The 12,543-nt window shown below is 58.2% G+C and overlaps 1 protein-coding gene across 1 annotated transcript in view; it reads left to right on the top strand.

Annotated features, from left to right (window-relative positions):
* VAC14 (Vac14, PIKFYVE complex component) overlaps nt 1-11,813 on the top strand; it is a 57,662-nt gene extending 45,849 nt beyond the window's left edge. The window contains exons 15-19 of the mRNA XM_017824487.1: nt 5,758-5,932; nt 6,652-6,770; nt 7,587-7,666; nt 9,264-9,414; nt 10,930-11,813. Coding sequence (XP_017679976.1) covers nt 5,758-5,932; nt 6,652-6,770; nt 7,587-7,666; nt 9,264-9,414; nt 10,930-11,092 — 688 coding nt within the window. The 3' untranslated portion in view covers nt 11,093-11,813. The remainder of the gene's footprint in view (nt 1-5,757; nt 5,933-6,651; nt 6,771-7,586; nt 7,667-9,263; nt 9,415-10,929) is intronic.
* The last annotated feature ends 730 nt before the right edge of the window (nt 11,814-12,543 follow it).

Below are 12,543 nucleotides of genomic sequence, written 5' to 3'. Positions count from 1 at the left end.
TACAGCCCTGTTTCCCTCTCGTGTTTGGTGTGGAGCTGGGGGCATTTCACTGATCACGTGAGTGTCCGGAGGTGTTGGATATCTGTTTGGATAACTGAAGGTGACCTCTCTGAAGGGGGCTGTGTCCAAGGTGGGAACCAGGCTGGGTTCATCACGAGTCAGGGTGGATGTGCCCAGCTTTGGGCTGGACTGTCAGCTTTGGTGGGCGAGTGGGCAGTGGGGAGGCCATCCCGGCAGTCTGGTGTGCCAAGGGGAGCACCGGGAGGAGCAGAAGCTGCGGGCTGAGGCTCTGCAGGACTGTGGTGCTGTTTCACCAGTTGAAGCTGGTCTGAAATACTGATGTGCATTTGTTCTGTGCTGCTCTCAGGCACTGGTTGCTCTGGGGATCCCCAGGGATCCCGGGGGAGCGTCCAGCTCCGTGCTGGCACTGCAGCTCTGCCAGCAGTTCTCGTGCAGAGGCTTCTTCCGGGCAGACGCTCCGGGGGAGGGTTCTCTTGTTTGCAGTGAAACACTCTGCACCTTTCCCTTTTCAAGCGAAGGCATTGCAGGGCTCGTCTTTCCAGCTTTCCGAGATCCACACGTCTCCTCCCAGAATCCACACATCTCCTTCCCAGATCCGCACACCTCCTCCCAGGATCTGCACATCTCTGGTCTGCAGCTTTCACAGAGTTTCCCCCGGGAAGCTTGATAATCATTCCAAGGAGCCGGAGCTGATGAGGGTCCTTCTCCTCCCCAAACCTGCCTCCTGCAGAAGGAGCTTCCCTGCTCCTAAACCTCCCAAGCCCTTCGAAATCCATTAAACGCTATGAATTTTGTAAAGCGGGAGCTGCTGGGGTTGCCATGGTTTCCCTTGCCTGGAGGAGCTGCTCTGGAGCCTGGATTCGGGAAAGGGGGGGATTAGAATGGAGGACTGGGATTTTCTTTGCCGCTGTGGAGGGAGAGGATGGGGGAATGGCATCCTTGTGCTTTCCCTGCTTGCTCTCTTCTCCTTCTCCCCTTCCAGTCCTAATTTTATCTGTGCTTCCTCTGCAAATTCCTAAAGGATCCCAGCTGCTGGGCCAGGCTGGGGACACTGCTTTTCCTGGCAGGAGGATTTCAGGGGAATGGGGATGGGCAATGGGCATCATGGAGGCTGTGGATTCCCTGGGCAGGCGTGTTAAGCCAGGGCATCTCCCGGGGAGCCTGGAGCGGGCAGGAAGGGTGGGGAAAAGCCTTGGGGAGGAGAGAGGAAGGGAGCGGAGGAAGAGGAGGGTTGGGAGGAAGGATGGAGGGGCTCTGCCCTCCTCACAGCTGTGGAAGTTGTTGTCAGACTCGTGAGCTGAAAAGCGGAGCAGAGCCCCTTGGAGCATCGCTCCCCTGGCCTCAGCCAGCTCCTTCCCCAGCCCCAGCTCTGTCCCAGTTGCTGGAAGTGGGACAAGACACAGTCCTCTCCCAGCTGGGGCCCCGTGTCTATTAGCCCAGAGCTAATAAAGCGAATCGCTGGTGCTTAATGAAGAAGCACCTGCTTAATTGAACACAGCGGGATGGTGGCCAGGCAATGGGACGGGACCAGCAGTGTTTCCCCCCCAGGCTCCCCACAGGTCCCAGTGGAGGGGATGGTTCCACAGTTAGGCTGGATTTCATCTTAACTTTTTTTTTAATTTTAGGAAAAAACAGAGTTTCACCCTCTTTGAGCAAGTTTTGGGCCACCCTGACCTCTGCTGTCCCTTTCCTGCGGGGTGGCTCAGGGCAGGGATGGGGCTGAAGTGGTTAAAGGGACGAGCAGGCAGGATGGGAGCTCAGACAGCTCCCTGAAATGATGATGTTTAGATTAGCTGGTTTCCAGGCATCGAGTTGTCAAAGCAAGAGGACTGGGAGGGATGCCGGGGCTTGCCCTTAATTGGAGATGTGGCTCTAAAGCCACCCCATCTCTCCAACATCCCCTGGGCTCCAGCATGCTGCCCCTCAGCAGCACCCTGCCCCTGTGTGATCCCTGTTCCACTTGTTCCCATACCCCATCCCACCCCACCGATCATTTGTGTGATGGGAATTTGTTGCGACTGACACTGCTGCACTGGCTGCTGGATCAGAGAGGCAGGGGAACCCCAAGGTGACATGGCCATGCAAAGCCTGTGGTGACCTCTGTGGCTCTTTCCTTGGCCAACATTGTGTTGTTGAGGAGTCCTTTAGGCAAGGGGAGGGCAGGGTCCTGTGATTGCAGCAGGGGCTGGAGGTGACCTGCTGGGTCCCCTGGGAGCCCCACTGTGCTCGGGGTGTCCCTCACGCTGCAGGCACACCCTGCCTCCCATCTGCCTGCAGACGCATTCCTTGGCTCCGTCAGAAAGGCTTGAATAACCCTTTTAATTTAAGGAGTTAAATTTTAATGGCCTAAATACCTCACTTCATTATCACCATGTGCCTGTGCCGCCGGCTGCCTAATGTCTCCAGCGTGGTGCCGTGATGTTCTGCAGCTCCTGCCTCCCTGGGGACACTTCTTCCCCTCTTCTTCCATGCCAGGACGTCCCTGGGGACTCTCTGGGTCCCCACGGACAAGGGGATGCACATGTCATCCACAGGGATGCAGGGAGAGCTCTAGGGAGAGGCATCTCACTGTAATGATGCGTCAGGGGGGGTTAGCCGGTTCCTTCCATCATCACATGGCATATATTTGGGGAGATATGTATATTAAAGGGGTGTGTGTGTGTATATATACACACACACCCCTGTGTTTATGGCATGTGTATATCTGGGATGTATTTCTGGAGTGTACATATAAGGGGTATGGTTCCCACTCACTGTCCCCTCTGCCCTGTCCCCTTCCACAGCCACCCCACTGGCATCTCAGTAGAAGCCACCTGTTCCCTGTTCAGCCCCTTGCCCTGCCTCCTCCCAGCCAGCCTGGCGTTCCCCTCGTGCCATCGAAGCCTCCCAGGGGATGGGCTCCGGGGGACCCTCCCATCCCACCAGCAGCCGCCTGGTGCTGGCAGTTGGGCTCAGCTGCTGGCTGCTGTCACAGAGGCCGGCAGCTGCAGGGCCAGCCAGTTGTCCCCTCCTTTGGGGGGCTCTTTTGGGATGTGCCGACCAAGGGGCTTCATTGGGGGGGAGTTCAGGGTCTCTGCCTGTGCCGCAGGAGGATGCTGTGCACTGGCAAACTTATTCTGCTGGTGGTTCCCAGAGAGCCTGGGGGCAGCTGGAGGGGTTGGTGCCCAGGCAGGGCGGCATCCCCGTGAGGTGACACGGCTTTGAAGCGCAGGGACGGTCTCCACACGGCTGCTCCTTTAACACCCCGACAGTTTCCAGTTCCCCAGTGGCACCGAAAGGAGGGGGGGGACAATCCCAACCCTTCCTCACTAATGAAAACCAGGCCTGAAATTAGAAAGCGTCTCGCGTTCAGCCCCCCGCTCGCTGCGAGCGCGGCGCTCGCCAGCCAAATGGCAGAGCTCCTATTTATGGAAAGCGAGAGCCTTCCTTTTCCATGGAGGAGCAGCAGAGGGGGGACCTGACCAGCATCCTTGGAGGAGCAGCAGAGGGGGGACCTGACCAGTATCCTTGCTGTGGGCAGACGAGGGGAGCTTCGGAGGTCACTGGATTGCCTTCCATGCTCCCCAGGGCAAATGGGGCTCCTCCATGCTCAAACAAGCTTCTGCTTGTAGCCTTTCTGAGCCTTTCTGCGGGGCAGCTGCTGAGCTCTTTCTGTAGCCTTTCTCCCTGCGTGAAAAACACCAGCTCCCTGCCAGCCACGAGCAGTGCAGCCGGTCCCTGGCTGTACCAGCACACCGAGCACTTTGCAGCTGGGGCTTAAACTATCCTGGTGTTTGTCCCTGGAGGACCTCTCCCCTCTTTGGGCACAGTAAATCATCCCAGTTTGTAGTCTAAGTGCCCAGCGTGGCTGCTGGAGGAAGTTCAGCAAGGATGGGGCACCCAGTTGTCCCCTCTTAGTGGAGAAGGGTAGTGTGGAGCCAGCTTACCCCTGGGCTGGGCTTGGTCGTGCCCAGGCTGGGCTTAATCTGCCACAGCTGGCAATGACCAGATCCTGCCTGCAGCACTGAGCTGTTGATTTGCTTTTGGCCCCATCAGGACGGACTAAAAGCCTGTGCCTTCCCCTTCCCTCCCTCCATGCCTCACTTTCCCACCGCTCTCCCTCCTCCAGCCAGCCCGCGTCCAAGCGGCGAGAAATCAGGGAAGCGTTTTCATCCCCATGAATGCAGCCAGTTACGTAAGAATAATTGGGATAAATGAGCTTATTTATCACAGCCCGTTCCATTTTAGCGGGGTCCAGGGCGATGGCCGGGCTGGGTTATGTAAAATCCCGCACAGAGCATCTCATTGTCCGGCGGCAGCCACGCGGGATGCGGGAGCTGCTGATGGAGAGCAGCCGGCGCTGGGTGAGGAGGGGACGGATTATTTGGCACGAAGAGGAGGTGGCAGAGAGATGGGGGGTTTCTTCCTCCGCGTGTTGAAGAGGGAAAAATCTCGTCTCTTCGTTCTCCTCCTGCATCCCTAAACCACCAGGCTTTAGGGTATGGTCTTTGGTGTCTAACTACAGCCACATAGTCTTCCACTAGTCCTTCCTCACAGGGATGGGGGCTGAAAACTCGCCTCCTTCTTCCTCCTCACCCCAGGAGGTGAAAACATGACCTTGGTGGGGGGAGTTCTGGTGTGCCCTCCACCTCCTGGCCAAACCAAGCAGCTACTCCTTGTTTGGCCTCTGAAACCCTTCCAAGATACCTCCAGGTGGAAATCTGATGTCCAGCTAAGATTATCTGGTGGGGAATGGTGTTTGGTAGGAGCTGGGGGAAAGCAGAGTTGCTGTTTCAGGAGAAGCTGGGATGCTGGAGAGCCAGGTGGGCTTCCCTCTGTCTCTCTGATGCCCACACTGGGGAGCTGAGCTGGTGCTGGGCAGCATTTCAGGTGTCCTCAGACAAACTGCCCAAGAAGACAAGAGCCTGGAGAAAAACAGGAAATCCCCAAATCCAAACAAATGTGGGAGGGGAAAAAAAAAAGAGAGGAAAAAAAATCGGTTTTTTTTGTTTCTGGTCTAAAAAATGTTGAAAATCTTGGGAATGCCTCAAGGTTTGTTAAGCAGGACATTCCTGCCGTGACCCAGCCAGGCAGATCATCGTGGGCTGCAGTGCTGGTTACGCCGTGTTTTGGGGAGAGTGCTGCTGGCAGGATGTCCAGTGGAGCACAGGCATCTTCCAGCTTCAGCTGGAGCTCTGGAGCCACCAGCACCAGATCTCATGGCAGCCGGAGCGTGGAGTTCAAAGAGCAGCCTCTGGCTCCAGGGCTGCTGGGTTGCACAATGCTGGGAGGGATTGTTTTTCCCCATTGGCCAGGCTCACAGGCATGTTCCCTGGTGTCAGTGGGATACTGGTCTGACTGGGCCATCACATGCCCTCTGTAATGGTGCTGCTGCACACTCCCTGCACTGCTCAGGGTGGAAAGTAACCCTGGAACCTCCTGAGGGAGGTCATGGGTAGACTGGAGGTGGCACCAAGCTGTGGTGGTGGGTGCCAGCAAGGTTGCCAGAGCAGCACGACCAGGGATATGTCTCACCCCAGCTATTTATTTATTTTTTGTTCTTGCTCTGCGTCCTCCAAATGCAGAGACTGGTATTGCCCCACAGCATCTCCCTTCTGTTGCCACCGCACTCACCGAACCTCTGGTGCACCCAGATCTCCTCCCTGGTCCTCTCTGGAGGAGCAGGCTCACATCAGAGTCTTGTTTGTGCTCATTAACCATCCTTCCCCCCTGGTTTCTCTCCTCTCTCATACACAGGCAGCTTTGTCTACTCCTGAATGCAGAAAACATCTTCCACTCCATGGCAGACATCCTGCTTCGGGAGGAGGACCTCAAGTTCGCCTCTACCATGGTCCACACCCTCAACACCATTCTGCTGACATCCTCTGAGCTCTTCCAGCTGAGAAACCAATTGAAGGACCTGAAGACCCCGGTATGGGCAGCAGGAGCAGGCTCAGTGGCTGGGGAGGGACATAATGGGGTGGTGGGGATCAGGCAGCCACACGTGGATGCATCTTGCTGCTCAGCCCCCGCCTGGCAGGTCCCAGGGTTGGAGCCCAGGTGACTGCTTTGTTCCTCCACTCTTCAGGAGTTGAGGGGGGCTTGGAGGACGTGCCCAACTCTATCTCTCTGGGATGGGAACAGGCTTCCCAAGCCCTCAAGCAGCTGCTGCCTCCTCCCTGCACCCTGACACAGGCCAGGGGACAGGTGACAGCAGGAGTAGAGCCCCGCAGTCCCTCAGCTGTCCTGCCAGGAACGTTCCTGTGGGATTTGCCAAGCAGCTGCCACGAGCACCAGTGACATCCAAGCAAGGGGGAAGAAGGAAGACTTCTCCTCCTGCTGAAGGCCAGTCATGCAGTGGTGTCCCCTTGGGTGGGACAGCATCATCCTCTAGCCCCTTGTCCTGTGGTGGATGCAGCAGCCCTGAGGGCCACCTCATCACACTGTCACCCCAAAACCCGCCTGATCTCCATCTCCTGAGGCTGGTGGGCTCATGCCAATGCCAGGTGGACTTGGTGGGTCCAGAAATGTCCCTTCACATCTTGGTGGCACTTGCCAGCCTGGGGGGTTGGTGTTGGGTACCTGAGGCTCTCCATACCACATCCTTGCTCCCACTGGTGACCAAATCCCAATGATTTCCTCTTTCCCCAGGAAAGCCGTAACCTCTTCTGCTGCCTGTACCGGTCCTGGTGTCACAACCCTGTGACAACTGTGTCCCTCTGCTTCCTTACCCAGAACTACAAGCATGCCTACGACCTCATCCAGAAATTGTATCCTTTGGGGATTTTCTGCCAGGCCAGTGGCCAAGCTGGCTCTTGGTCCCTCTGTGGCCACCAAGGTCACCCTGCAGGCCAGCCCAGCCTCCTCCCTGCAGCCCATCATTACCGGGGCAGGGCAGCCTGTGCTGGGCGTGTGCCAGCTCCCTTCCCCTTGTGTCATCCTTTTTTTTGTGGTGTAGAGAGAGGAAAGCGTGCGCTGACTGAGGCTTGACCTTCCCTTTCCCAGGAGGGGAGGCTCCTCAACGTCCTCTTCCTCCCAGGAAGATGAAGGCTTTGGCCTCCTGGCCTGATGAGGAGCAGGCAGTGCCCAGCATGGCTCAGTTCCCTGTGAGCTCACCATCTGCCTGCAGCAGAATGATTATTTTTGTGTGCCAGCAAACCCCAAGCCTCCCTGAGCAGTTTTCCATGCAAAGAAGCTCAATAACACGCTCAGCTTCCCCTCCCGGCTCGCACCGGCGTTCCCTCTGGGAGACATGCCATCTCCATGGGCCAGGAGGGTAAAAGCAAGCGTCCTCCCTTGCACCATCACCCTGCCTGCTCTTGGCCTTTTGGGCAGCCTGCCTCTTCCCCATCCTTTTCTGCTCCTCCTGTCTCCCTCCATCGTCCCTTGGCCACCCTGCAGACCTTTCAGCCCTGCCTGCGTGCAAGCCCTGCCTGTTCCTTGCCCGTTCGCATCCCGCAGGAGCCGTGGATGGTGCAGGGAGGGTTTGGCAGAGCCACGGCCCACACCGGGCATCACCCACGCGAGCCATCTGCTGCTGCCCGGACACCTTTTGCCAAGGTAACATCCTTATCAGCCACATCCAGCGGGGACCTGGAGGTCACTGTGGATTTTCTCACTGAAGTGGACAAGCTGGTGCAGCTCATCGAGTGCCCCATATTCACATGTAAGGAGGAAGCCCCGGGTGGGGAAGGGGCGGCGCACGGTGCTCCCCCTCCCCGCTCCTCCATCGCAGGCGGCAGCCGCCACACGAGTAAATAGAGCAGAAGTTATGAGACTTCTTGCCGGGAGGTTTGCCCAGCTCTGGAGCTGCCCGTCGGGAGAAGGGCATGCTGGCAGCACGGGGGGGGCAGCGTGCCCCCCAGATATAGGTTAAGGGAGCGAGCGACGCTGGCATCCAACAAAGGGATGGGGAACAGACTGGATCGCACTGAGCATCTCCAGGGGTGCACGAGTAGGGTGTCAGATGAGGGGAGCCCTGTGTGTGCCACCCTCGGATGCACGGGGTGCCATTATGGATGCTGCTGGGGCCTTTAGCAAGGGGTTTTTTTGCTGTAAATGGAGAATTAAGTTCTAAAAAAAAAGAGACCTGCTGCTTTCTCCAGCGCCCAGCAGTGTGGGTCTCCCACTGGGTAATGCAGCAGTGCCTGACCAGGGGCTCAGAGATGTGACACTGGGAGCTGGGATGGCAGCAGGGGATGTGGCAGGGTGACCTGTGTCTGCAGGAGGATTTCTCGTGATGGCAGTTTGCTGCCCCTGGGCTTCTCCTTGGAGGTGCAGCAGGGCATTGCGGTTGTTGGGAAATGTCCTGGAATGGAGTTTGTGGGGCATCTTTATAGGGCCAAGGTTGTGGAATGTTTGGGGGAAGAGGGTTAGAGCAGCTGGGCAGTAGAGACCCTCAGTCATGCTCCCTCTTGTAGTATCCTGTCCCTCACCCCAGGGACGATTCTCCCACTGTGTGAGTCACCCACATGTATATGGTGATTTTCCATGGCCCAAAATTATTCACTGAGGGTTCTCCACCCCACTCAGCTTATTTTCCACATCCCAGGATAGGGAACAGACGTGTCCCCCATAAAGCAGCATCTTTGGGTTTGCCTCCATTCTCTGGGAGACCCCAGAGGTGAGAGTGACAAGCAGGAGGTGAGATGCTGGGGCACAGACCTTGCCTCATGCCCTGGGCTGCCCCAGGTGGGACTTCAGTTGTCTGTAGGGCTCCAGAAGACCCTTCCACTGTAAGCGCAGTGAGGGATGGAGCTGGTTTTCCCTCTGCTGAGCAGCACTGAGGCCCAGCACATGGAAACGTCAGAGCCAGGCAGAGAGGATCCCTTCTGCTCCAGAGCCTCCCGGGGAGGGTGTCACCCAGCCCTCTGGATATGTGATGCTCCAGGTGGGCAGTATTTCTGCTAATTCTGCAGGAGCTGAGGAGCAATCCCGTGTTGCATATGTGTTCTCAGGCAGACAGCATGGACTGGGATGAACCTCAGGGATGAGCAGTAGCAGGAATGGGAGACTGGGGAGGCAGCTGCCCCCTTCCTACGCTGGCAGCTGAGGGCTGTGTCAAGGAGAGGGACGGTGTGGGACACCAAAATGGATGAGTTAATGGAAGTGGAGAGAGGTGCCATGCAGGGGCCCCTTGGGTCAGCTGGCAAAGGCTTAGAGCCTCCACAGGACTGTCAGATGGGGTGGGAGGAACCTGCTCTTACAGCTGGAGGTGAAATGCATTTTCCCTGCCTCCCCATCCTCTTCCTGTCCTCTCCCAGATCTCCGCCTGCAGCTGCTGGACGTGAAGAACAACCCCTACCTGATCAAGGCTCTCTATGGGCTGCTGATGCTGCTGCCCCAGAGCAGCGCCTTCCAGCTCCTGTCCCACCGCCTGCAGTGCGTGCCCAACCCCGAGCTCATGCAGACCACGTAAGTGCCACGGGGACGGACCCCCAGCATCGGCTGGGGTTGGATCAGCTGTTCCCCCACAGCTGAGCATCCCTGCCATCCCAGGCTCAGCCCCGATCCCAGGCTCAGCCCCGGGCTCCAGCTTTCGCCCCCAGCTCCGTTGCGACCGTGGCTGCTCCTTGTCCCCGTGGCCGGGAGTGTTGGCTCGGGGGGTTTTTTGTGTCTGTATTTGGTAACCCTGGGAGGGCTGTGCCTCATCCACAGGCATTTGGCATCCGGGATGGAAAATTTCACTTGTGGGGTCGCTATGGAAACGAGCAGAGCTGGGAAGGAGGTTTATGGAGAAAGACTCCGGCAGCTGGGGGGTGCTCCCAAAACGTCCCCCCTGCAGCCTGGGCAGCCTTCGTGGCACCCAAAAGGACCACGGCACCCGTGCAAACGCCTCTGGGTGGCAGCTCCATTCCCACTCCTGGCCTTTGGGGATCCATGAGATGTGCAAGGGCGGCATCTCCTTGGGGACCAGCCGAGATCCTCGTGCTCCCTGCCCAGGGGTGCTGCCAGTGGCATTTGCTTTCCAACCCTTGGCTAATGGATAGAGGGGGGTGGTTGATGGTAAAGCCGGCTCTGCCTTGGCAGAGCCTGGGAACAAAAAGAGCTCCCAAGATGGGCAGGTTTCTGAATTAACCCCCCGCTGCCGTTGTTGCTCCTTGGCTTTTAACTGCTTCCCTGGGATGGCTTTTATCCCTCGTGGCCTCCGGCGCTGAGCTCCTACCCACAACCCAGCACTGATATTTAATTGGGGGGGCGGAGAGGGGGCTGCATGTGCTTCCCCCTCCTTTTTCCCCCCCACTAGACCCAGCAGTGGGGGTTTTTCGAGCTGTCAGACGGCCTGAGCATCTGATTAACTCTGACCTACATTCCTTCAAACACCGAAGCCAGCTTTCATAACCGGCCAGCCCCAGCTGCCCCCTCCCCAGGGGGATACCGGGGCCACCAGAGCTGCCTGCTATCCTCCTGTGGGCATCCTGTGGCTGGTGTTCCCCCCTTCCTTGCATGGGGACAGCATGGGGCTGAGCATCCATAGCTGGAGCCCTAAGGAGCCTGCCTTTGGGGGTTTTAGCCACCGGAGCTCATCCCTGGGGGCTTTCCCTGCTGCCACTGGGTACTTTTGGCTTGCTCAAAAAATGAGACAGGGAAACTGAGGCACAGGGCGCTGGCATCCTTTCTTCACTGCTTTTGGCTGGAATGGATTGGAATAGAGGGGAACATCTATGTTGGAGGGGTTGAACCTCCCCTGTGGGGCCAAGATGGAGATGTTCCTTGTCCCCTCCTTGTCCCAAGGCCTCCTGGGCTCTTTCTCACATCATTGGGGGACTGATACATGTCTTTGGGGTTGTTTAATGGGGCACCAGCATAACAAGGATGTGCTGAGCTCAACTTCTTCAGGACAAGCTTTTGGTGCTTCCAGTGCTGGATGCTGACAGTACCGACATCCCCAACCCCTCCCCACTCTCACTGTCTGTTCCCACCCTGCAGGGACAACACCAAACCCAGTGCCAGCTTCAAGAGAACAGCAGCCTCCAACATCGACTACACGGAGCTGCTGCAACACTTTGAGAAGGTCCAAAACAAGCACCTGGAAGCAAGACACCAGCGAGCCGGGCGGGCAGAGCAGCTGGACCGGCGGGTGGTCCTCTGAGCATCCCAGAGGCCACCGCGGGTGTGCACAGTTGCTGGGGCTGGGACCAGGGGACACGGACCAGGGAACGGGCACACCGGTTGCTGGCCGCCGGAGGATCTGGTGGGTTTCATGGAGATGGGCAGGCGCTCAGCACCGGGCTGGTTTTCCCCCCCACTGTGCATGTGGATGATGGGGGACCCTCAGGCTGTGCCCGACTTCTCCCGTGGGTGTTGTGGGGATGTGGGGAAGGGTTGCAGGAGGAGAGGGCCAGGGTAAAGCACCTCGTCTTCTCTTGCAATGGGGCGAGGAAACTCCCCTTTGCTTTGCTAATGCCTTCCCCGTGACTGTCAGCTGAGAGCCCAGCCTGCTGCCAGCAGCACCGGAGGAGGGGACGGGAAGACGGGAGCAACCCCTGGCCTCCCGCCCTGGAAAACAAGCACGCAGGGCTGCCAGCACCTCTCGCCACCCCGACTTCCACTCTCTGGCTCCAAGGGCCTGCTGGAGGTCACCGGTGGCATTTCACTCGGGGAGTCACTCCTGTGCGTGACACTCAGCCCCCTCCCTGCACTCACGCACCCTCCCTGAGCTCCTGGCTCTTGGCAGGGACAGCGGCACAGCCTCAACTCCCAGCCGGCACCGGGGGGCACAGGGGGCAGTGGAGACCCCCATCACACTTAACCCCAGACTCAATTCCTGCGTTAAGCTCCCCATGATAAAATAAACAAGCAATGCAGAGCAGCCCATTCCTTGTTGCTGGGCTTCCCGTCATAGATCTGTTCCCAAGCAGAGCCAAAAACACAGCAAGGGCAGGGGATGGCATGGAGCATCGTGCTTGACCCTGTGCCCCAGGCTGGCCCAGCCCTGCCACGTTGGCTTGCCAGCGAGCAGGGCTTCTCCGCCTGCTCCTCTTCCCAGCAGGAAAAAAATCCAACAGGAAAAAAATCCACCACTGAAATTCTTCCAGGCCACGGTCACGAAACCGCAGTGTGGTGACAGGCATTTTCCTGGCCCTGAGCAGCCGCTGGCACTGCCTTCGCCCTGTCCCATGGCACCAGGGGACTGTGGCACGTGCCAGGCCGGAGCGGTTTGGGGGAACCCCGTTGCATCCCCTGCTTATTTCAGGCCCTCACCTGATCCCAGGGAAAGGGGGGTTGAAGGAATTCATGGAGTTTTTATGGCTTCTGGCCCTGTTTACAGCAGAGGCTGTCTCTGGCAGTGGGTTCCCCGAACAGCCCTGTACCGGCAGTGCTGCTTTGGCCAGGATAAAGACATTCCTGTCATTCCCGGGAAAGGGCTTTCCAAACGCAGTCATGGTGGGTTAATTTTAACAGCCAACCCTTCAGGATGGGCGAGCGGTGGCTTCCCAAGCCCGCCAGCTGCTCAGGGCGCTGGAGGGGGTACCCTTTGCCAGACCCCCCGGGTCATTGCCAGCGTGGGCCGGGGCTGCTGCTGGCCCTGGGGCTCTGCCC

Source organism: Lepidothrix coronata, unplaced genomic scaffold (genome assembly GCF_001604755.1).
Source record: "Lepidothrix coronata isolate B3197 unplaced genomic scaffold, Lepidothrix_coronata-1.0 Scaffold110, whole genome shotgun sequence".
Taxonomy (NCBI): domain Eukaryota; kingdom Metazoa; phylum Chordata; class Aves; order Passeriformes; family Pipridae; genus Lepidothrix; species Lepidothrix coronata.
The sequence above is the reverse complement of the archived record's forward strand: the minus strand, read 5'-3'. Positions and strand labels throughout refer to the sequence as shown.